The following is a 25,041-nucleotide window of genomic DNA, read 5'->3' on the forward strand; positions in this document are numbered from 1 at the left end:
GAAGGAGATAGTCTCAAAAAAACGAGACCAGCCCAGGCACTAGCACCCGTTGGCATTTTTTTATAGAAGAAAAACTCCATGAGCACCCCGTCGAATCCAGCATTCGAACCGGGGCGGGCTGGGTGCGCTCCCGCACCTCAAACCACCAGAGCGACGCTCTGTTCTCAGAAGGAGATAGTCTCAGATTGGTTCTTATTGCTTTGACATACTGCATACATGATTCCCTTTGATGGGGATGATCAACTTAGCCAGGAAACTAATCTCTAGCTTATGGTTTCAAACTTTATATAACGGAAAACTGATATTAATAGATCATAAAGATATAACCAATACTCAGATATGGCTGTAGCTGCCACATGCTATTTTAGCTATATGTGCAGCAGGCGGAGCTCAGGTTCCGTAATCTCTGCCCATGACTACCTCAGAGACATAATGCAACTCAACATGATGGGGATTGTCATCATCAGGAAAACATTAACTCATGTATGCTCTTCAAAGTATTACCAAAGCAATGAATCACACTATCCATGGAGAATCTTTACTGTAACCATCAGGTCTGATTACACTAGAAAATAACATAGAGAAAGGGGACATTAAGGATGATTGAGAACACCGAATCTGCATCAGTACTTCCAGTCACCTTACTTCAGTTCAATACAGCTTCAAAGGTTGGGAGATGCCCTGTAACGGTCTCTCTCATGACTTTGCCACTGGGGTTCTCTTGCTTGCAGTTCTCTTCTTTATAGCCGGTATCATGATGAACTGGAAGCTGAATACCCGTAAGCAGTTCATCTTTGCAGTCCAAAATTATATTGTGAAGCAGACAGCACACAAGAATGATACTGGGCAACTTATTTTTATCAGGCCTCCACATAACTTTGTGCAAGATCCTCCAGGATCCTTTCAGCCGTGCCAACGCTCTTGTTCCAAGCATCCTTGCAGTTTTTTGACGGGCATTAAAGTTGACCATTGGGGCAGATAGATTTTCATCTTCGTACGGAGTCATAAGCCATGGGAGCAGAGGATAACACATGTCACCAACAATGAATTCCCTTATTTCTGCATCTTCCCCTGAAACTCTGACAGGGCCATTCAAGCGTTTCCCAGCCTCACAGAGCTTGTGGAAGCCAGAGCATTTCAACAAGCGTGAGACTGGCAAGCTGCCTGGCCAACCAGTGACAATATCAATAAATCTCATCTCATCGTCAACTATCCCTTGCAGGAACATACTGTAGTTCTTCGCAGGGTCGCACCAGTCTTCAGATGACTCAACAGCAGGAAGCGTCATGATAATGTGTGTGGCATCAATGGCACCGCAACAATTTGGCAGACCAGACAGAACCTCCAACCTAGCTTTGATGTCCTCCATCCTCTCCTGGTCCGGCCAAACCAAATGGTGCCGAGCCCTCTCTTCCATCGACTCGATAAACCTCCATGTCACTTGGGAAACAGTAGACTGCCCCACGCCAAAAGCAGCTCCCACCGACACCTGCGAATCCCCAGATGCCAGCCTCCTCATGGCAATCGCTACTTGCTTCTCCACACTAAGCAGTCTCCCCTCAATGTTGATCAGCCCAGACGGCGGCCTCGATATCAAATCATCTCGTACAATCGAGCAGATGTAGTCAAAGGTCCTCCTTGATGTCCTGAAGAAGTACCTGAATGCGTCCTCCTCATCTGAAGGCACTGGCACACTGCCACCTGTCCAGCAGAATGAATGAAAACTCAATAGAGTGTTTAGAGTACAGAGAAGGGGGGAACAGGTTGTTACTATCATCACGAGCTTTTATGTTCTGAATTTTAGAGTTGTTGCACCTGTGTTTTCCTTGAATTTTTGGTGTATCTGGGAGTAATAGAGAGGAAAATCTAATAATATCTACTACAAGATCCGTCCATCCAGCAAGAACAAGGCTGCCCACCCTCAAATCTGGGCAGAGTACACATACACAAACCAATCAAAAAAAGATTGGCTGCCGATTGGAGCGAATCTGGTGGCGAGTGCGGCAAATCGGAAACGGTCTGGGTTTTGGGGAGATTGAAAGGGGGCGCGAGGTCCGGGTTTGGGAGGTGTATACCTGATTCAGCGTCCTTGTGGAGTTCCGCGTGCTTGGTGAGGAAGGCGTACCACCACTCCGTGTCAGGACCGCGGAGGTCCGCCGGGAGCGCCGCCAGCGAGCCGTTGGACTTGGCTCTCTTGACCTTGCTGGGGTCCTTGGTCTTAGCCTTTCTTGAATCCATGATCTCTCGCTCCCCGGAATCCCTAATCTTCCGCTTGCCCTTCTTGGGCTTGTTCACCAGGGCCATCTCCCGATCCCTCTCCTCCCTCTCGCCGACTACTTCTACTTCGTCCTCCCATTCTAGCTCTTCGCCGGCGGCGTTCTCTTCGCTGCCTTCGCCACCCATGGGGCTCCTACAGCAAGACTGAGGAGTGGATTTTGGATCTCTAAAGTACACGAGCGGAGGACAGTTTTATAGCGGTGTGGCGTCCACATCTGAATACCTTTATGCAAATGTTTTCTCCTTTTTGTTTTGAAAATAAATATTTCTTCCCTTGTTTCGTTATCTTTATATGTATGGCAATTAAACATATTTGATGGCCATTCACCCGGAAAATCTTTATGTCACAGGACCCATCACAATTTCTTTCTCGTTTGATCGGGGAACATTCATTTTATCGGAGACTGAATATTTCATTTCATTGCAAGGGTTGCACGAAGTTTCCTCAAAAATTTGCAATCAAAACCTCCTCAAGATGCTCCTTTGGTTGAGGAACCAAGTTTGGGGCACTCCGTCTAGCGTGGGAGGAAAAAACTTGCACATCTTCATGGGCCCACCTCATGCAGCTTCGATGGCGGTGGATTACACATCCAAGAATTGAAGTGGGTCGGCTTCTCGCGTATAAGTTTTCATTGGCGGTGTCTTCGGGTGGTATGAATTTAACAGTGTCTTAGGATTTTCACGGAGAAGGTGTGGAAAATATGCCTTTGTCTTCTATGATGTCGTTGTTGATCGTCTTGAGTGTACTTGCTGCTTCATTTATATGTTAGACTCGGGGATCAACCAGGCCTCCTTGCGGAGTGTAAGAGCTTCTTTGAGCCACGACAGTTTCGGACTCGGACATTCTTTCTCCGTAATGCCCACGTGATTCTTCGCGACTACTGGTTGGGTGTGGCGGTCATGCAGCTTACTTTTCACTCGTTCTAATTCAACTTCAAGAGGATTTCCTTTTTCCTAACGACTCCCATCATTTCTAGGCTTCTCAACAAGTGTGGCCATACTTGAGATTCCATTGGGTTTCGTGGGGGTGTTACAGGCGGCGGCGCCGCCTAGTATGGTTGTACCATGGAGCTTAATGTGGCGACAAGATGAACTATTTGTAAAATGTGTGATGGTGCACAATTTTGTGGATATATGACGGAGGCATCCCGACTTGCATAGGATCGGGTCCTCTGGAGGCCACGAGATAGTTTAAAGGTTTATCAAAGTAAGCGGTTGGTTGGGACCACGACAAAATCATGGTGGGATCCTGTGCACGTGGCACAACCGAGCTTCAATGCTTGCAGTCGCGGGTTGACAAGGGTTGAGCATGCGTCTGATTGTGGCGAGGTCCACGGAACCCATTAGTAATAAGAGGAGCTTATGAATAATGGCGTAAATTACTAGATCTTCATGACGAGATCGAGTTTCATCATCAATAGGATTTACTTCCTTCGAGGATCATCAGAGGACAGTTGACTCATGATTTTATGGGGAGACCCTCTATTTCACTTCTGATGTGATCGGCTTCTAGCTCATTAGCTTAGTGGATATCGGTAGGGCCTCTATTTTTCTTGCTTGAGTTGTGAGGTTTTCCTTTTGCGAAAGGTGAGAAATTTGGAACTTGATCTTTTCGAGCCATTAAGCATTGTCGGTTTAGTCAACTTTCAACAAAGGGGGTGGGTCTCCACAAAAGGTGGCATGTTGTTCTTTTGGTAGCAATGTAAAAGTAGTAGGTATCTCTATGCGTGTAACAGTAACACATTTTTGGTCTTCTTTTGAGAGTAGAATATGAGTAGGGCATGTATGATAGTCTTATAGTGAAGGTCATCGCACACTAACAAATATTGACACAATATTTTTTCTTAGTTGGTTCAGGTGCCTTATTGGAGAGAAACTTAATGCTATGTTAGCAAGGCATTGAGGGGAACTTGGTAGAAGGCTCAAGCCATACGCGATTTCTCTAGACCGAATGCAAAGTTCTTGAATGTCAACCCAGGGCCCACAACATCTTGGATTTGACCATGTGCTCCCCGAATGCATCTTGGAACTCTAGTGACCTACCCTTGATTCCATGCAAGTGAGAGTGAAGTATATATCAATGAAGAACTATTTATAGGCTAGAGGCCTTGACAAATGATAGAGGATACACTTGTGGTGGTAAGTGGGAAGTACTATGATGACATTTGATTCACTAATCCATGATAGACTAGGAAGGGGTGTGGTGCATAGTGCAAGGTGGACTAAGCCACAAATCTTTCAACCTAATAGTCATCTTTGCCTATGACAAATTTCTTTGAGCTTTTCTTTTAGCCTCCATTCTTCTTTGATTTCTTGAACATTACTAGTTGCTTGGACTTTTTGTTGACTTTCCTTGACTTTTGTTGATTTTCCACTTGGATGCTTTAAAAGACTAGGTGGGAATGGAGTAAAGTTAGTTATTCCTTCAATACCGATATGGTGTTTTGGCTCATTTGTCTAGGTACACCTATTAGAAAAAAATGTATTTTAAATCCACATTAAAATTTCAAAAAATCCTGAAAACAAAATCCGGGGTGTATACTTGTGCACAAAATGTTATTTCTTTGCAAATTTTGTGTGCGGACATAGAATGTCTAGATGCACCCTTAGATATTTCTTAGCAATTTTTGAACATTTTGAAATATGATTTTGATGCAATAGCTGCATCTACACCTATGAGGAAAAGTGAATATCCCCTCAATATCGCATACAATCTGAATTTTTTTAACATTATCCTATGTGTTATTTCCAACCGGAGTAACCCCATGGTAGAGGGAGATGTCTAGTTTTGATCTAACGACGTTATTTTAGAAAAATAGTGGAAATATATCCTCTAATTTTTTTATGTTATGTATGTACAAGAAAGCATAAACAAGATAAAACAAGAGTAGAAAATACATGTCTCCTTCCAGATCTGATTGGTAAGCCATTTTGTAATTTAATTGCATATATTTGTATAGCTATACCGCCAACCATCAATAACTCTTGCATGCATAACCTCTATCTTTGAGAGGTAGAGGTTTTATTTATGGTAACCTCCTCATGATCCATACATCCCATGTTGTCGGGGATAAATAATCCTATCAGGGTTCTACCAAATCCGATGTAGCAACCAAGAGAAAAATAACAAAGTCAAGAAAAGTCTAAGCAACAAGTCAAGTGAAACGAGGAAGAAATACAAAAGAATATGTCAATACGTGAAGCCCAAGCAAAGAAACCCACTAGCAGATGGAGAGATTTGTGGGCTAGTCTATCACGGAGATATTCAACACCCCTATCCTAGTACACCATAGGCTGATGAACTAGAGATTACCTCAACTACCTCTCCCACCTACCACTACAAGGGTAGCCTTGGTAATTTGTTAAGGACTCATATGCTTCAACTAGACCCCATGGGCATGTAATAAACCACTGTCACTTGAATGAAAATATAGGCAAAGGTATTCCAGATCTAAAAGTCTTTCTTAGAGGATTCTATGGTCGAATCTAAGAAGACGTCATTTAGCACATATCGATGTTGAGTAGAGTGTGTAGTAGGTCGACTCGAGACGAATTGCCTCGGCTCGATCCTCCTAAGAAGCCTCCTTCGACGCCTTACTAACATAGGATTAAGTTCCCCTCCAATGTAACGAGAACCTAAACATATTCACACAAAACATCGTTGTGTCAAACCTTGTTATTGCACAACGACCTTCTCCATAAGGCCATTCTACATGCCCATACTTTTATTGTGTTGCAACTTCATACAAAGATATATCCCTTTTTGTCGTTGTTTATACAACATGTACCCCATGTTATCAAGATGACAATCTCCATAGACAATAGTATATACCCTCAAAAGATTACAAAACCGAAAGAACTCTTCTGTTACGTGCACATTCATGACCCCAATACTTTGCAACAAAGGGACAACTTTAGAAAACAAATGTAGAGTTTCTTGTACTTATTAGCAGTTGTGGCATCAAAGATGGATTTTTTCAGAGAAATTTTTATTATTCAATATATCCTTTTAAAAGGGGCTTTAAAAGAAAAAATTCATAGTTTGACATGAGTTTTATCAAATTATTAACATGTGGTGCAGCTACTTGCAACCAGTCATAACTTTGTATTTTTTGATAGACGAATAATTTCTTGTTTTCCAAATATAGATCCATAGGTCAAGGCCCATTCTTCCATTTTGTTCGGTACTTTTGGATCAAAGGTCATCTGTGGCAATAAACTCTTGATAAGCTTGTTGATAAAAAAAAGATATTTTCATTCCGCTAATTGTCTTGTTGGAGCACTTGTTGCACTTTTATGCTTATATTATTTATAAAGTTAGACAAAATCGGGAAACTTATGATCCAATCATATGTCTTCACGTAGATTAGTCCAACATATAACCATCTGTACATCTCCTGTAGAGCATTTAGCCATGGATTTGTAAAGATCAGGAAGTGTAACATTTTTAACGCCAACCCACTTTTGCCTTGAACCAAAAATTGGGGCATATCTGAGGGCCAATATTGTTCGAATAAGTCCAAAAAAGGAAAGAAAATCTATATAAGAATGCAAGCCCACAATTTGTCCTACTGTAAAATCTAGCAACGTCACCTAATTTATTGCACGTCAAGCACCAAAATTTCCATTATTTATCGCTAGAAAGATTAAATACACTAATTTATTGCACGTAATTGGTGCCTCCACTGGAATTTATCCTCCTAGTTAGAGCGTGTGTACATTGGTTTTATCTTAGCAATGTCACATATATAGCATAATTTCTGAGTTGGAAGAGAGGGAAACGAAACATGGTTTACCTTCACTTAACTGAAACATCATCTCTTACCAAGAAAGATAAAGTGCTTATTTTCATTATAAGATATATCTTATCTTCGTCACACATTTTCTGGTTTATTTTTAATCTTGCGATATAGGATGATGCACAAAAAATGAGGGCTAACATTAAGAGATAATCAATTGTATAACATGTTATTTGCCTTCTCCAATCACGTGTAAAATGACACTGATGCCTCCTAGAGAGGGGTGAATAGGTGGTTTAAAACTTTTACGATATTTGCTTGAACAAATGCGGAATAAAACTAGAGTTTAATTTGTCAAGAACAAAACTTATATATATTATGGTTCACCTATCTGCACCAACAACTTATGCTAAGCAAGACAAGCAACTATGTGATAGCAAGATATATAACTTCAAGCACTAAGTCTATCATAAAGTAAAATGCATAAGTAAAGATCTCGGGTATAGAAATAACTGAGGCACAGAAAGACGATGAAATATCCTGAAGTTCACCTTTTGTGAGTGCTACTCTCTATTTTAGTGGCGTGGATGCACAAGGCTCCACAAACTTCACTAAGGCATCACCTTGTTATTCTCGAGCCTAGCTTCCCACCAAAAGGGAAGTCATCGATCCACTATGGAACCTTGAGGGTGGTCACCGAACCTGTGCAAGCTTGGGGCAAACTCCACAACTGAATTGGAGAGTGCCGACAAATCGCCACGAAGGTCTAAAACTTGAGGAATCTTGACAACTTAATTGGAGGTCCCAAGTAATCTCCACGAAGTCCTCACGCTTGAGGAATCTCCAGAACTTAATTGGAGGCCCCAAGGATACCAGTAAGCCAAAAATCCGCCTAGGGTTCCAATAACCCAACATTAATAAGCTTATCACTTTCACTTCCACGAATCACCGTGGAGAACTCACATTGATGCACCTAATGCAATAGCAAGTCCTTCTCTCCTAAATTCCACCAAAGCTACAAAAACTTATGGGGGAATAAGAGATGGATAACAAAGAAGGAGAACACCAAATTTGTCTAAGAATAGATCTCGAGGGGTCCCCTCACAAAAAGAGAGATTTGATTGGTGAAGATGTAGATCTAGATCTCATCGAGTGATCAATCATCTCGATCTCTGATCATATTGTCATCTTGTGCTTCTTTTCGAACCAAGCCCTTGCAATTCAGTCCATGATGCTCAGTTCAGTTGTCATGATTCGAAAGTAGCTTTAGATCTATTTTCTTATGCTTGATTTCTACTTCGTTGGCTTTTGACCGGGCATTGACCTCATCAATTTCAAGTATTGTTTGTACTTAGCGCTTTATGTGTTCATGTTTCTCCTAGATTCCCCTCTCTTTTCTATTCTCACTTGATGGCTACCAACTATTCCATTGTCTCTTGCAAGGCAAGTGTCAAAGAATCACGCTTTGCATCTACTACCTCTGATTGTCTGTAATCGACGTGGAGGGTAGCCAGGCGAGCATGCACTTAGGCATCGTTCTGCGTAGATTAAACATGATATGAGGGAGTAGTTTGGAATTGGTCCTCCTTCTTTGCCAAACTGCATTTTTAAAACTGAACAGTGGGTTTCCCCACTGCATTTTTATTATTTTAATAATAAAGGAGTTTGTACAAAGTTGCTAGAGAGTAGCAACTAGGAAAGAAGAAAACCTATAAAGTTCCAACTATCTGAAGCTTTCCACCCAGTTCCGAAGGCCTGAATAAGATGGAGGGAATATTTCTCTCCCTTCCTGGTCCTATGCGCCCAAAGCTTGCAGGTCTCTATGCATTGTTTGGCTACAATGTGGACTAGAACTTCCAAATCATCAAAGGTATAATTTTCACCTTATTTTAGTTGTCGCCAAGTGAGGCTCTTTGAAATTACGACCGTTAGCATCGACGGATGTGCATAGATGTTCGCAGAGTTCTTGCCAAAGGTATAATTTTTCAGTGGACAGTGGCATCTCTATCCTTAACTGAAGAAAGAAGGACAATGAAACAAGAACAATTCTCAGCACATGACGGGGAGCTGAGCTTAGCATTACTCGAGGTTTTTCTACTACAGCAAAAATAGGGCCAAACCCAGGCTAACATTGACCGCACCGACCAATGATCGTACATTCATTTGGATCAAAACAAATCAATGCAATAATGGTCTGAAGACACATGCAGACGTCTGCCAAAATCAGGCCGAAAATGTTCAGGGTTTCAGTTTTTCGGTGACGTGTCCGGTGAGTCGCCGATCTTTTACCCCAAGACCACCTCCCGGTAGCTGCATTGGCTGCTGCAGAATGAGTTCCTCGTCTCTGAAACATAAACAAGGACGAATCAGCAAAAGTTTGTTGCGATACAAGGTACAACAAAACTTCAAACCGAGTGTGATAAGATAACCAATATCGTCCTGCATGTTGCATATCACTAGTAGTAGGAGAACATAGGACACAGGAATGTACTGAATGTGAAATACAGTTTCGGTGAAAATTGCTAACCCCCCCCCCCCGGGGCACCCTTATACCGCGACACGAGATTTTGTGCAGACAAACATTTAAACAAACCCAATACATCCAGGTGAAGGAGCTGAATAATTAACCCGCAAAAAAAGGAGCTCAATAATTAGCACATAGCCGTGGTGGCGATATGCCAATACCTATGATGCATCTCATTCTTCACCTGGGAGCCTGAATCCAAGGTACGGAAGCGTCATCATCATGGAAAAATTCCAGGCCGGCAACAAATGACTGACAAAGATTGGGGGACCCCAGATCTAGTATCTGTCTACCATTTCTTCCCTTAGGGCCACACACACAAAAAAAGTCAGTATTTCATCGATTTTTGGCAACCTGAAATCAACCGATGTCACTCACAGGCTCACAATGAATTGACAGCAATGCCGCATCAAATACTTTACAGGCTAGTTGCTACTTGATAGTTGCAACAAGCTGTGCCTAAACTATCCAGAGAGTCCATGTTGCTTTCAGTTTCAGGCAATTGAAAATGAAATCCTATTGGTCTATTGGAGTGGCTGACGGTAGACTGTAAACAATGCGCTTGCAGCCAAAGACGTCGCTTTGCCCTAAGTAGGTCCGCAATAAAGTATGACCATGATCTTATCTTGTATGCTTAAAAAGTGTTCCCGTTATCTATTTCTGAAAAATGGTTAGCTGGAACTAATCGGGACACTGAAACCACTAGTCGGAAACGACGACTTACTATGTGCTGACGAAGTGACCGAAGTTCATCAAAGATCATCTGAGCAATGATCTACACTACTCCTAAGTCATGACAAAATATATTAAACATTTGCAATGTCAAGTGAATTAAGGATACCAACAGGCATGGAAATTGATATGCAGAGCATCTGAAATGCAGCAATCAGAATTCAGAATCTTTTTCATTATTACCTATGCTGCAAGATGAGAGCATGGTTGCCTGGCCCCAATCCCTTTCTTGCACTCATAGCAGGCATGGCTCAGCTGACAGCAATCATCGCCGGCGCAGCTCTCGACGACGCGGTCATCGAATATGTGGGTCATCTTGGGGTTGGCCCCCCGGGCGATGACGCAGGTGTAATCCTCCTCCGCCAACTCCTGCACCTCGCTCCGCGCCGCCCTCGCTGCCGCCGACGACAGCGGCGACCGCTGCACCGGGGAGAGCAGCGCGAGTTGGGAGTCCCTGTTCTTGACGCCGAACTCGATCGGCGAGCTCGGCAGGTCGCAGCCGATGCCACCGAGCCCCTTCATGGGAGGCAGCTGCACCCTCAGGCGCATCCCGAGAAGCACCCTGCCGTTCGAGCGGTGCTCCCGCTCGGCCTCGCCGGCGACGAGCACGGCGGCGAGGCCGGCGCCGTGAGAATGACCGTTTGGGGGGTTTCTTGGGCTGGACCGGGGCTGGTTCTTGGACTCATGGAGCATGGAGGTGGGGCTCGTGGGGGCGTCCGTGGAGAAGAGGCTTGTGAGTGACCTTGGAGAGAGCGGCAGAAGGGAGGAAGGTCTGCTGCCATTGCTGTGCCTGGGGAGCTCATGCCCCATTAGTCCTGGTCCTGGAGCAGGCGGACTGCTCCCAACTGCTCCTCCTCCTGCCTTACCTGATGTCTTGTTCAACATTGCAGCTGATTAACAATCCAATGAAACTTAAGAGTATGACTGACACAATCTATTGCAAATTTATTGCTTGATTCATATATGAGGAGAACTGAAAAAAAGAATTGAGGAGAACTGCAGGTTGAAATGAATGGACTCACCAAAATAAGGCAACTGCTGCTCCTGCTCTCACGGTGGTCAAAGAACTCGCTAGTAGATAGTCCCGTCAAAAGAGGCAAACAGGGCCGATGGGACAAGAGACTGAATCCTTCTTGCCATCAGAACGATGAGTACTCGGAACACAAGCTAGTCCAAGTTGTTCAAGAAGAAAACACAAGCTAGTTTGATCACGAGTTTTAAAATTTCGTTTGTCCTTGTTCCGATGGGGAAAAAATTCAGCAAGAGAGATTGCATAAACCAAAAGAGCAAGAACGAGGTAGCGCGATCCAGCCAATCTGTCTGTTCGTCTCTCTCTCTCTGTCTGTCTTCACAGGCGAGCTGAGCTCTGGTGTGAAGTGATGGTACGCAGCGCAGAGCTGGAGCCTATAGGGACACCGCTCCCCGAGGAACGTCAGAATCCGGAGTTTTCTAAAGATGTCCCCTCTAGTTTTAGGCCCTCCACACATCCCTCATTCATATCCATACCCAGAATACAGGCTTTTTTTCTCTTTGCGTAGGAATATAGGCACACTCACACGGTCGCACCGGCGCACACGCTGCACGCTGACAGTGAGGGTTTTCTTTTCTATAGGAGAGAAGAACGGAGACTGGCTTTTTAGAACCTGGGTGTATGTGAATCCACTTTTTCAAAAGTGCGTTTGTGATGTAAAAACATGTTTTAAAAATCGAAACACAAAATGAATGCAAAGGTGATCTCAAACATGTGTCCTGGACATGAGTTTCGTGACGAAAAAATCTTTTATTTTGCCTCGGCAAAAAAATGAAATTTTATAGGGCTATATAGCAATATATATGTGACGTATTTTGTCTTTTTAGATTCTGAAATAAAAAAGTGGTTTCTCCGCAAAAACTTTGTACGCACACATGGAACATGCATACGTAACCTGTTATTTTTATTTCAGAATTTTTAACATTTGGAAAATGCATTTCCCACCTGGGTACGTGCACCCAAGTTCAACCGGGACTTTTCCAGAAGAATGGCCATAAGATAGTCACAAGTCAAAACCAAAAATTTCTAAATACCACTAGTCTCAGTTAGTCTAGTAGAGGACATCAATGTCTTTCTGTTACTCACGTTACTAGTCTCAAGTTAGTCTCAGTTTGAACACAATGATATTTAGGAATGAAGTCTTCGAAAAGGAAAGTATTTTGACACTTTGGTTTTTACTAGTGGTATTTTCAAACTCTTAATTATGACTAGTGGTATTTTGAAACGCATATGGATGTGTTTTAGTGTATAGGTTCACTCATTTTGTTTCATATGTAGCCTATATCTATATCTATTTTTTAACGATAAAAAAACTAACGATTCCATGGTTTGATCCGTCACTCTAGGTTTTCGTCCATCTTATTTTACGCCTTCCTAGGTCGTGCTTTTGCTCCGGTTCGCTGGCGATCTGGTTGTGTTCCTAAGGGGCACCGATAGGTGCGATCAGATTGTAGTTCAGCGTGTCTCCACGTACGTGACCCTGTCGGTTTATTACCTACTGGAGCCCGTTTCCCCTCACAAAGCCATCGACACATACGCCTGCGGCGTGCCCAACCGAATCTCATCCTCGCTGCAGCCACCCCTCTACTTATACATGCACCCAACCTTGTGGTGATGGGTTCGTTGCATGGAAAATAAAAAATTTCTACCGTGAATATGAACAAAAACCAAGATCCAATCTAGAAAGAAGCAAGATCTAATCTACCAAGATCGAAACAACGAGAAGATTGTGAGACTAACCCTGGAAGATTCCAAAGCCTACGAGATTAGATCTCGTTGTTGATGTAGTCGATCGTTCCGTGCTGCAATCCGGCAGCACTTCCATACTCGGTCGTGCGTACGGTGTCGATGAAACCCGTCATCTCCCCGTTCCAGCGGGCAGCGGAGGTGTGGTAGATCCCATCGGAATCCCAGCAGCACGACGGCGTGGTGGTGGTGGTGGAGGAGAAAAACTGCAGGGCTTCGCCTAAGCCGGAGCAGACTATCGGTGGAGGGAGAGGGGCGGCCAGAGGTGCAGGGGTGAAGGAGGGTTGCGCCCCCTGCCCCCTCCCCTCTTTATATAGGGGGGGTGCGGCCAGGGTTTGCTTGGCCCCTCCTCCAAGCCCTATGGCCGGCGACCAAGAGAGGGAAAGGGGGGAAACTTCCCCCCCCCCCCCCCAAGTTGATCCCCCCTAGGGTTTGGGGAAACCCTAAGGGGTGGCCGGCCTGAGCCTTTGGGGCTTGGTGCGCCTGGCCCATTAGGGAAAGGCAGCACCCCCTCGGCCCATGTTGGGCACCCTAGGTCGTGGGCCCCATGGTGGATCCCTCCGGAACCTTCTAGAACCTTCTCGGTCTTCCACCGGAAAAATTCCGAACTTTTCCGAAACCTAGAAATCAACTTCCCTTATATGAATCTTATTCTCCGGACCATTCCGGACCTCCTCGTGATGTCCTGGATCCCATCCGAGACTCCGAACAAACTTCGGTCTCCATCTCATATTCCGAATCTACTTATGCGACACCGAACCTTAAGCGCGTCACCCTACGGTTCGTGAACTATGCGGACATGGTCGAGACTCCTCTCCGACCAATAACCAATAGCGGGACCTGGAGATCCATAATGGCTCCCACACATTCAACGATAACTTAGTGATCGATTGAACCATTAACATACGATATCAATTCCCTTTGTCACGCGATACTTTACTTGTCCGAGGTTTGATCATCGGTATCTCCATACCTAGTTCGACCTCGCTACTGACAAGTACTCTTTACTCGTACTGTGGTATGTCATCTCTTGTGACCCAGTCACATGCTTGCAAGCTAATTAGACGATATTCCACCGAGAGGGCCCAGAGTATATCTATCTGTCATCGGGATGGACAAATTCCACTCTTGATCCATATGCCTCAACTCACACTTCCCGAATACTTAATCCCATCTTTATAACCACCAATTTACACAATGGCGTTTGATGTAATGAAAGCATCCTTCCGGTGTAAGTGATTTACATGATCTCATGGTCGAAGGACTAGGTAACTATGTATCGAAAGCTTGTAGCAAGTTGAACTTAATGACTTGATCTCATGCTACGCTTATTTGGGTGTGTGTCCATTATAACATTCACCCAATGACATAACCTTGTTATTAACAACATCCAATATTCATGATCACGAAACCATGATCATCTATTAATCAACAAGCTAGTTATACAAGAGGCTTTACTAGGGACTCCTTGTTGTTTACATAACACACATGTATCAATGTTTCGGTTAATACAATTATAGCATGGTATGCAAACATTTATCATAAACACAAATATATGATAATAACCATTTTATTATTGCCTCTTGGGCATATCTCCAACATGTGGATCTACCTTCTTCGCCTCGATGGCGTCCTTCTGTGGCCACACCTTTAGAAAATGGCGGAACGATTCCGGTGAGGGCACAAAATCGGCGAAGACGAGGTCCCTTCGATCTGGTAGGGGACAAGGTTGATTGCATCAAGAAAAAAAGCGGCGGCATCGCTAGATCTACGAGGAACGAAGTAGTGGCCGGTCTGTGAAGGCATGATCGGCTCGGACAACGCCCATGCATGATGCTTCGCGGGTGGAGGCCATGGAACGGCCTCGTCCCATACATGATACTTCGCAGGCGGAGGCCATGAGATGGCTAGCCATGGTGACTCCCTGCGATTCGAGCGGTAGAAATGAAGAGATGACATATAGCTAGGATGTCGAGTTGAGAGACGCATAGGAGAACCGTCTGAGGTCTCTAGACGATAACCGGCTCAAGTGTCTGTTTGGTATTAGTGTAAGAGGTTGAAAGTGTTCTAAACCTTCTAATGCGGCAGTTCAAATTTTGGCGTTCGGTTATAAGTCTGATATAATCCAAGTTGGTAGTATGAAATATCCTGGTACGAAGTTAAACACTTTGGAACTGCTAATAATTATGAGTTGGAATTTCATAAATACAAATTTTGATAAAGTTGAGACATCTTTTGGTGGGACGGATGGAGTACATATGAACATCTAATTCTAACAGACTACTAATACTTCATCTGTCCCACGATTACGACCAATACTCCTAGAGTTGTTCTAATAACATCTTATATACTGTATTATGAGACGGAGGGACTAGTAGATTGTTTATCTTCCAAGCAATCTATTTGAAACGAAAAAATCAAGTAGGAGGCTTAACGGATGAGTACAATTCCTATGTGAAGAAAATCCTCTAATTCAGGCCTTATGGAACATATCAGCGAGCAGTTGAGAATTGAGCTACCTGGCAATTCGTAGAAATGATAACAACAAATATTCAGCTCAATATTTCGGAAATCGAGAATTGGAAAATGAACAACCGGAGTGTTCATCTAGGCAACAATGAGCATAATATGATTGTCATAACGGTCCACAAACAGCGCCATCGACAAATTTCACAGCTAACCACTAGTATGAGCAAATTGGAGTTCGCAGCTCTTGAAGATCAAAACTGCTTAACCATATACGAAGATCACGTTTCTGTCATGTCAGCGTATACTTCACTTTGCTAGGGCCTAGGGGGTGTGACCATCGTCATCCTTCTTTGGCTTACGGTATGTTTCCTCAAGGTGCTTTGCCAGGAAAACATACGTGTTGAACAGCTTCTTGACATTTGGAACGTTGTAGTTCTGGGCTACATAGACACCGCATCCCATTCCCATTAAAAATTTGAAGCTGCCAGTGATTAACCCCATTGCGAGAAGACCTGAATACAATGATAAAAGAGTTATGTATATGCAAATAAATCCATTTCGACATGGGACATTAATGAACATGTCAATGAAAATTGATACAAACTGGTTTTTGCCATGTGGCATGAATACTCACATCTGCTAAATGTTAGAGGTTTCATACTATTGCTGCCTTAATATATTTTATCTTTTGTAGCATGTAATAAACTATGTACACTCCATCCCTTTGTCAGTAAAAGAATGTCGAAAGTTGGACTAAATTTGAATGTATCTAGACACTCTTTGTAAGCTACCAACTAACTGTGTTCACAAACAAACAACCACTATCCACACATAGAGCTAAATAACACATTCACATTGTTTGGTAGCAAAGTATTTCGAGACTACCACAGTTTAAAATAAGTTGATGTGTTAAAGTGTGGTATTAATACTGCAGTATTCCCCCAACTGTGGTATTTTTGAAGGAGTATTAAAAACAACAACCCCAAACTTTTTTCTGAACCGGAGAAAGCTAGAAGAACTAAACGGACGTCTGGCTCTATTCGAAGCCACCCCCACTGTCCTACCATCTCAGCGGCCATGGACATACTACTATTGCAGCACATCGAGCACCCCTAGCAAACTACAGCTTGTACCTTCGCTTTCACAACACGAGCCGCACACGATGTCAGGATTGGTCAGGTCGCAAGTCTGGACAACTGGTGGCCTGGCCGGGCACGCAGAGAAGAACTCCAGCTGCCCCAGGGAGAGCCACGCATCCCAGACCACCATTCCTACTGAGGCAGCAGCCACCCTATCCATAAGCTGATGATCCCCAGCCATCTGCAGCCTGTGCGCCTCGGTGCACGGAGCCACCACGCGTGCCCAAGTCCCATGAGCTGCAGTGGCAGGAGGCTGGCATCGCGATTCGTAGATCGTGATGCAAGCTCAGGAAACAGCGCACACCGTGTGGACGGACGTCAGCGCCGGGGCCGGGATCATAGAGTCCGTCTTGGTGGTCCTGCTGCATGAACATGGTCTGCGCGCCTGCATATTGGCGATGAAGTACAGAGCCGAGCTGAGCCAGATAGGGATCAGCTGCAGCTGCATCTTGAGCTCCTTGACCAGGGTTACCGTGCACAGCCACCATGGCCGGTTGCCATCCTGATCAAGGTCTTTACTGCTAAACATATCTTCAGTTTGAAAGTACTTGCAGAAGTAGAGGAACTATGCTCACTGGCATTTTGGAATAATGCTTCTACCACCCACACACATATTTGGTGAATAGGATCTAATTCCCAAGGTCAGGATGCTGCCGCTCAGTTGCTTCATATATTATAGGGTGCTCAATAAGTAGTCACGGTGGTTGGCACAGTATTTGAAGGAGGTGACATATAGAAAAATTCTAAGGGTTAAGGTAAGTGTTGGCGGTTGTCTGTTGGGAAAGAGAGATATTCTCATTAGTTGACTGTGACGACTCAGACCTGGTAGGATCCGGAGTCTAGGTGCAACTACTGTATCTAATCCCAAGGATTTGCAAGTATGAACATTAGCAAGACGAATATCATATCCATATCATTATTACAATGTTTCAAATGTTGAATACACAGTCATTAACAAAGAAACAAAAATGAAGGTGGTGGCTCCAGAAAATATGCAACAGGCAATCGACTGGAGTATGGTAAATCTAGGCATAAATCTAGGTGCAACTACTGTATCTAGTCCCAAGGATTTGCAAGTACGAACATTAGCAAGACGAATATCATATCCATATCATTATTACAATGTTTCAAATGTTGAATACACAGTCATTAACAAATAAACAAAATGAAGGTGGTGGCTCCAGAAAATATGCAATAGGCAATCGACTGGCGTATGGTAAATCTAGGCATAAATCTCCAGAGCAAGTATTATCCTTGCATGTGACAAGCAGCATATGAGTTAAGTTACACTAAAATGGTCAACAGATATGCAATATGCTTAGGTGCTGATAAAAGAGTAGACTTCATGATTTTAGATTTTAGCGTAAAGCAAACTTTACGTTTTAAAATTTTACCTCAAACCTAAGTTTCATAGAGATATTTGGTATTAGGGTTACCCAAGTTCGAACTAGCTTAGCTGAAGACACATATGAACAACACACAAGCATACAGTATTCCCTTAACGCTGGCTCTTAGAGTCAGCTTCACAAATAGCATCCTTGACCCCGGTGTTGGAAGTCATCACAACCAGGGATCACACTGTGCGAAATCTCCATACGAACTTTGGCCATCTATAGGTTTTTGAAATAAGGAGAGATTTAGTAATCATCTTAAATCTAACAAGGTAAGTGCATGCATTTTTCCCAATATTGAAAAGCTTAGGAAAATTGTTTTCTTGCGTAATTCAAAAAGTTAAGTATTTCCATCATGCACTTGGCTTGTCTAGATTTAAAATGATTACTGATCTCTCCTTATATCAAAACTTAGAGGCCAAAGTCCCTACGGTGGGCGGACGCAGCGTCCCTGCAGCCCGGGCTCACCTCCTGCGCGAGATGGGTTGGAGCGATGATTTCCCATCTGACTAGGGGCACGATCGGTGGCTGGTGGGCACGTTTGTTGGTGGGCCTTAAGGAAATGGGACTGGCCTGTGTCGCTGTGCGCTTGTGCCTAGCAGCGAGCCGAGCGACTAGATTGCTGCTGCAAATAAAGGAGGAAACAAGCGACGAGCCACTCCCGGCCACGTCAGCTCCCGACTGCTCGTTCTTTTTCCCGTATCCAACCTCGCGCAGTCCCCGACACACACGCACACGCAGTGAGACATCAACTGGGCTTTGAGCCCTTGGACATATCTCTTTATAGCTGGCACTTTAAAAATCTGCAATTACATTTCTTTGACCGCTTTCTTGCACATTGCATTATTCCTTTCGTTGCGCATATAATTATTAGTACTTTGATTGGAACAATGCAGGACGATGTATAACTTATATGTAGAAATTTATTTCCCATATTTTTGATGATTGCATGAATTTATATTTTCTAAAAATACTTGAATTTTCTTCTTCGGATCCATGAATATTTGATACAAAACAATGAATATGTTTTTAAAATATATGGAACTTTTTTAATACAAGAAAAACTATGTGAACATCTTTCTAAACATTTGAATAAATTATCAAACACATAAACACTTTCTAATAAAGTTATATATTATTAATAATTATGAGAATGTTCATTTTAAAACATGAAAAATGATCAGATTAACAAAAAATTGTCCATCCAGTACCCAAAAAATTGTTCGCCTGGTACAAAAAATGTTCATGTATTTTTTCAAAAATATCCTCCTCTTCTAAATAATTGTTCATGTGTTGAAAAAAAGTTCTTTATTTTAGAAAAAAAGTTCACGGGTAGAAAAAAAAAATCATGCTATGAAAAATACCGTTCACGGATTCAAAATATATTGACGGGTTTAAAAAAAATTGCCTTGCGATGCGCCCAGGCTTCGACAAATTCCTGGGTCCGCCTCTGCCTACGGAGATTTTGCATGGTATATTTTTTCAATTTCCCAATAATGAAAACCTTAGGAAAAATGTTTCTTGAGTAATTCAAAAGGTTGAGTATTTCCATCATGCACTTAGCTTGTCTATATTTAAAATGATTACATGATCTCTCCTGATATCAAAACTTATAGAGGGCCAAAGTCCCTACGGAGATTTTGCATGGTGTGAATGCTGGTCGTTGGCCTCGTTTGCTCTGGGATGTGATAGCTCATCTTCCGATGAAGACACGCCCCATGTATCATGGGTACCACTTCTTTGAAGCAGGCAAAAAGAGTTGTGGAATGCAGATGTACACATGTACAGAATATTAGTACACGATGCTTCGTAACATCAACGAAGCACCTAACCCACGTGACTGAATTGAACAGCAGGGTTGAGGAAGCTGCTCGTGAAGCTATTTGCCATCTGATGGGACTCTACAAGCCAATGTTCAAGGGAAGAGTCTGTTTATGTGACCCTCATAGGTGTCTTCAGCTAGGATAGTTCGGACTATGTGACATGCTAGCCCTAACCGTTTACCAAATGTTAAAATGAAACCTTAGTTTGAGCTAAATTTTTGGAAAACGTTTTGAGAAATAAACATGATTTATGCTAAAAAATTAAAGCCATTAAGACTACTCTTTTGTCACCACCTAAGCATAATCCAACTAATCACAGTATTACATGTCTGTTCATAATTTGTGTAACTTGAGAGTACATTCAATATATTCATTTGCTACTTGTCATGTGCAAAGGACAATACTTGCGCTGGAGAATGATGCCTAGGTTAACAATAATTGGAAACTGTTAATCTAGCATGTCTAATGGTTAGATATCAAGCAGGGCATGAATCAGCAACCAGAGAACCCAGTCAACAACCAATGTAAATAAGGGTCCACGTTTTTAAAGAAAAAATAAGTTTGCGCAAAAGAATCACAACCATTCTTTATCAAACTGTTCTATACCTTTTTCATCCCACCTAATCTATGTACTACTACCTAATCCCCTAGGCCCTGTCGCCCAACCATCCTGGTTGCGGTAGATGGTTAGTTTGCTAGTTTGTTCCACAAGAACCCTAAACATTCAGTAGCACGGTATAAGCTTGGTAATGAACACTTGAGACTAGGGAATACGCAAAACTTCAGCATTTTTAAGTACAGATTTTGACAGGTAGCATACTGGAACAGAGGAATTTCGTATTTACCAAACCACTAACATTTTCAAGTTTCATAATTCAAAGCAATGCTGAAAACATTCTGATTACTAGGCAATCTGATCCCTTCCTAGTTAAAACTTGTTGCTGCTGCGGAGACATGTGAGTAAAAGTCTGGTCATTCTATTCAGATGCTATCGGTTACAAATTACTATTCCAAATGCAACTTAAACGACCCAATAAATCTCAGTAACTTATCCTAAAAATACTTCGTCCATCTTTATTTACTTGGCATTCTAGGTTTAGTTAAAGTCAAACTTTGCAAAAATTGATCAAGAATGTAGGAACAAATATCAACATCCATAATTCCATACCTTATAACGATTTTAATACCATAAATTTTGTATTGTAGATGCTGACATATTTTCCTAAATATTTGATCAAACTTTACAACGTTTGACAAGCGCGAAGTAAATAAAAACAGAGGGAGTAGTAAATATGACAAGCGCGAAGTAAATAAAAACAGAGGGAGTAGTAAATATGAACACCCCAAAAACGTATATTACATTAAACTTAGTAAATTGTAAACATGTAAACTGATGAGACATGGAGAAATCTACAACAACACAGCGCTGAGTCTGCTCTGAAGAGCGGTCTAGAGGAAAATGAGAAACAAAAGGCCTGACAGTACTGCTAGAGATTTTGGGGGTTACTGACGGGAATCAGCAATTAGCAAACTATTGGCCATGTGGGACTTGGGGAATTAATTTGGGTATAAAAGGTCGGGATCCTAGACAACTAAGAACAGCTATATGAACTATGAAGGATACAGTTTCATTGCCTGCCTATTTCCACTCGGTCACAATCCATATATGCCCTGCTTCAGTACAGGCATGAGGGGAATCTCTAAATAGTAACTGAAGAAAGACCAAAGGATGTCTCTGATTGCCCATTAATCTGAACATGGACACGTCATCTACTACGGTGCTACGCCTTCCTCTGTACGCAGTCAATTTTATCACGAAATCTAGATGTTGAATCCGCTTAACCGTGCAGTGTGAAGAGATGCAAACTGAAATCGGATGAAACAGCAGAGCGAGGAAAAGCGGAGATTACTTGTTTCTTCTTCCCCTGACCTTCCTACAGGATGCGCCGCCGCCGATTCCGCTGACCTTCGCTTCGCCGCAGCAGCCCGCGCCGCTCGCCCGCCGCGTGCGTGCCGAACCCTAGAATCCGATGATCGATAGATTAGTTCAAAGATGGAAAGCAGTTGGCGGCGCCGGACGAGGAGTGGAGAGGCCAACACCGCCTGCGTCGTTACCGGAGCGGGGGGTGGGGACCAGGAGAGGGCCTTGGCTTCGCCGGAGACCGGAGGTTGTCGGCCGCGAGAGCGAGAGGAGGGGCGGGCGGGACGATTTCGTGGGGGAAGGGTAGGTCGGTACGTACATGGGATCGTATCCGGTCCGGCAGACCGGCACTAGAAGTAATCCCGGTGCCCGTATTAGAGCATCTCTAGCACAGCTGCCCTCGAAATGTTCAGTTTAGTTAAATTTTGTCACGGAAACCGAAAACACAAACTGAAAAGCTAAAATCAAACAAACGACGCAGGAAAATGTGATGGGACGATTTTGCGACATTGAACCCATTTTGCTCCGATCGAGCTACATTCGTCAATAATTTACATTAAATTAAATTTGCTAAAAATACTAGCAGTTCTAGCTACATTCGATAATTTGATACCTAAACTACTAGATTAGACCCTGAATTGTCACCGGGACAGTTTTTGCGGCGCCGGAGTGTTTTCCACGCCGGCAACTCCTACGCGACGATGAGCACGGCCACCTCGAACACCGCCACCTCCGCCGAGCTCCCGTATGCTAGAGGCGGCCCGGCTGCGTCGTCGTCGTTGTCGTCGCCGCGCGGGGGGAAGCGCCGGCAGCGGCGGGCTGCACGAGCCAACGGGGGCGCCTCCTCGGCTTCTCCTCGCGCGCTGCCCGGCGTGCGAAAGCACGCAGCCACTTATGTGCCTCCCGCTTCCAAGCACCGTCGGAGCGCACCCGCCTCGCTCACTCCGCCTCCGACCGTACACCCGACGGACGTGAAGCTGGCTTCCCGCCGTCGATTTGGCCCCCTCCTCTACCTACGTGTCCTGCGCGGCCCATTGCGGACGGAGGGTGGTGGCGGCAGCGGCGGAGCGGCGTCAGCGGCGTCAGAATTGCTCGCCAGAGAGGAGGGGGAGCGGCGGCGGCGGAAGTGGTAGCGGCGGAGGGGAGTAGGTTTTAGAAACCGAACTCCCCTCCGCGGCCCCTTTTAATACGGGGCGGCCGTCGAGTTTCTCGGGCCCCCGAACTCGTTTTACAAGCCAGGCCGCGAGTTCGGGCTCCGCTCTGGCCCAGTTTCGGCCCGAACCCGTAAATCCGCCGGACCTTTTCGGTTTCGACCTGTTTTACGGGTTCTGTTAGAGATGCTCTTAGTCTTTGTTTGGTACTAGAGTGTTTGTTAGGATTAGGTTTTATTTGGTGTATTAGTGGAGATAATTTGGACCAAACTTCAAACATCACATATTCTAAATGCATGTTTGGTGCTAGAGTATTATTAAACGAGTTTAATTTTCCCTTATCTCCACTATTTCTCAAATCTTAGTGTATTTTTTAATACCCAATACTCTACCCCTACCGAGGATTAGGTGATGGTAGGGATTTAACCAATACTCTAGAGTATTATCCGCATGTTGGGGGGATGACCCCCGGTATGGCAGAGGCATGCCAAACCGGATCGTTTAAACCATCAAGATACCGGTTTAAAGGTTATTCCGGAAGGAGCAACTAAGCTCTTAGCTAAGAATGTCTATACTAGTATCCCAGGAGGGGTATACCGGAATGAGCTAAGAAGGTACCGGATTACCGGTACAGGCTACACTGTAGCACGTCGGCAAGACTGGTCAAAGATTCTCTCTAGAGCAAGAAGACAAAGATGAGCGAAGCACTCCAGCTTTAATCGAAGCTCTGGAGCTAAAGCAGATGATGACGTAAAAGGTACCGGAGGACGTGAGCCTCCCTGATTAAAGAGATACCGGTGACGCCGGTAGCTAAAGAAGCTTTGTAAAGTAGTTTGTCCAGTCAAAGATCCCATTAGGGTTTCTTAGGATTTCTTCCCCTGTAAGCCACCCTCTCCCCTATATAAGGAGGGGGCATAGCCCTTCGCGGGAACGTCTAGTGTGTTATGTTGTATCCAGAAACCTGTAACCTCTTATGATTAAGGAATAGAGAGATCTGAGGAGGAAATAGCTCTTGTGTTCATCTTCTTCTACCTCTGGCTAAAGCTAAGTTCTTGAGGAATCCATCCAGAAACCTCCCCATCTATACCAAAACCCTCCCCCGAATCCTCTAGCGCACATTCGGCCCCGAGATAAGCCATCACATGGCATCTGTCTGTTCACCACGACGACAGTTGGCGCCCACCGTGGGGCCAGCAGCTGCGCTTGCTGGAGTTCATATTCGGGCGGGCCTCCTCACCGTCGCCGGCGAGCGTGTCTTCACCGCGCTCGTCGAACGCGTCCTCGACATGGACTTCATCAACGACAACACGGGCTGATTCGCCAATGGAGGTAAGTTCCCCAAGAACGGCCGCGTCATCGAGTTCGGGAGCCTCCGCGTCTACTACGGCACCGTCCCCGAGCGCCAGTGTCTCTCGCCGGTGCTGGTGGCTCCGGACCCGCCAAGGTCTGCGCTTCACAGCGGCCACGCCGCCGGCAGCATCGAGGTGATGGTCGTTGGCGCGGGCGACGCCGGCAAAGGACCTGCAGCGGAAGGCACAGGACCGACGAAGTCCACGCGCATGGCCAAGCCGCCGACCGAGCGCGACCAGGTGGGTGCGGGTGCATCTACAGCGCCGCCGGAGACTCCTCTCCAAGCGGCCATGAGCGTGCTGGCTACGCCCATCGCGTAGAACATCGACCCGGCAGCGGCTCAGGCGGAGCTGGAGGCGCAACGGCAGAAGCTGCTCGCGAATGGAGCCGACATCATCCGGGCGCAGCGCGAGCTGAACCTAACCCTACGTGAGTATAACGCTGCCCATGGCTTTGCTTCTGTTAGCGCTCAGGCTGCCAGGATACCGGAAACCGGCTTAGAGCTCGCAACCTAGATCATGATTTGCGTAAGGAAGTTTATGCCGGAAAGAGTACCTCTGTGTCTTTGAGCATGGTAGAGAAACCTAAGTACAGCAGTCCGGATAAAACCATAAGGGCTGCTAAGGCTGCAGTAGAGCTGTGTGAATCGCTTTCTGGAGATGCTTTAGCTAAGCAGCAGGAGCGTGTTAGAGAGTTGCTCGATACGATTGAGCAGCAAAATGTTGAGCAGCTTGCTAAGATAAACAAGG

General features: G+C 44.5%; 3 protein-coding genes across 5 annotated transcripts; all 3 read right to left on the minus strand.

Moving 5' to 3' along the window:
- Positions 1–460: 460 nt before the first annotated feature.
- On the minus strand, positions 461–2,438 carry LOC124676596 (protein ANTAGONIST OF LIKE HETEROCHROMATIN PROTEIN 1-like). Its single transcript, XM_047212631.1, has 2 exons — positions 2,076–2,438; positions 461–1,701 (listed from the first exon to the last, which is right to left on the minus strand). Exons 1-2 carry the CDS (start codon positions 2,401–2,403, stop codon positions 647–649), a joined length of 1,383 nt encoding a protein of 460 aa, XP_047068587.1. The 5' UTR covers positions 2,404–2,438; the 3' UTR covers positions 461–646.
- A 6,610-nt stretch (positions 2,439–9,048) lies between these two features.
- On the minus strand, positions 9,049–11,724 carry LOC124676044 (FCS-Like Zinc finger 8-like). Of its 3 annotated transcripts, none has more exons than XM_047212126.1 (3): positions 11,295–11,724; positions 10,456–11,138; positions 9,049–9,360 (listed from the first exon to the last, which is right to left on the minus strand). In XM_047212126.1, the coding sequence occupies exon 2, from the start codon at positions 11,080–11,082 to the stop codon at positions 10,456–10,458; it is 627 nt and encodes a 208-aa protein (XP_047068082.1). In that variant the 5' UTR covers positions 11,083–11,138; positions 11,295–11,724; the 3' UTR covers positions 9,049–9,360. The 3 variants fall into 3 exon arrangements, with proteins under 3 accessions (XP_047068082.1, XP_047068083.1, XP_047068081.1); XM_047212127.1 differs by having other exon boundaries at positions 10,456–11,145; XM_047212125.1 differs by having other exon boundaries at positions 10,456–11,162.
- Positions 11,725–15,542: 3,818 nt separating this feature from the next.
- Positions 15,543–21,867, minus strand: LOC124675271. Its single transcript, XM_047211338.1, has 2 exons — positions 21,781–21,867; positions 15,543–16,029 (listed from the first exon to the last, which is right to left on the minus strand). The coding sequence occupies exon 2, from the start codon at positions 16,016–16,018 to the stop codon at positions 15,839–15,841; it is 180 nt and encodes a 59-aa protein (XP_047067294.1). The 5' UTR covers positions 16,019–16,029; positions 21,781–21,867; the 3' UTR covers positions 15,543–15,838.
- Positions 21,868–25,041: the final 3,174 nt, after the last annotated feature.

The sequence above is a fragment of the Lolium rigidum genome, chromosome 7 (assembly GCF_022539505.1).
Source record: "Lolium rigidum isolate FL_2022 chromosome 7, APGP_CSIRO_Lrig_0.1, whole genome shotgun sequence".
Classification (NCBI taxonomy): domain Eukaryota; kingdom Viridiplantae; phylum Streptophyta; class Magnoliopsida; order Poales; family Poaceae; genus Lolium; species Lolium rigidum.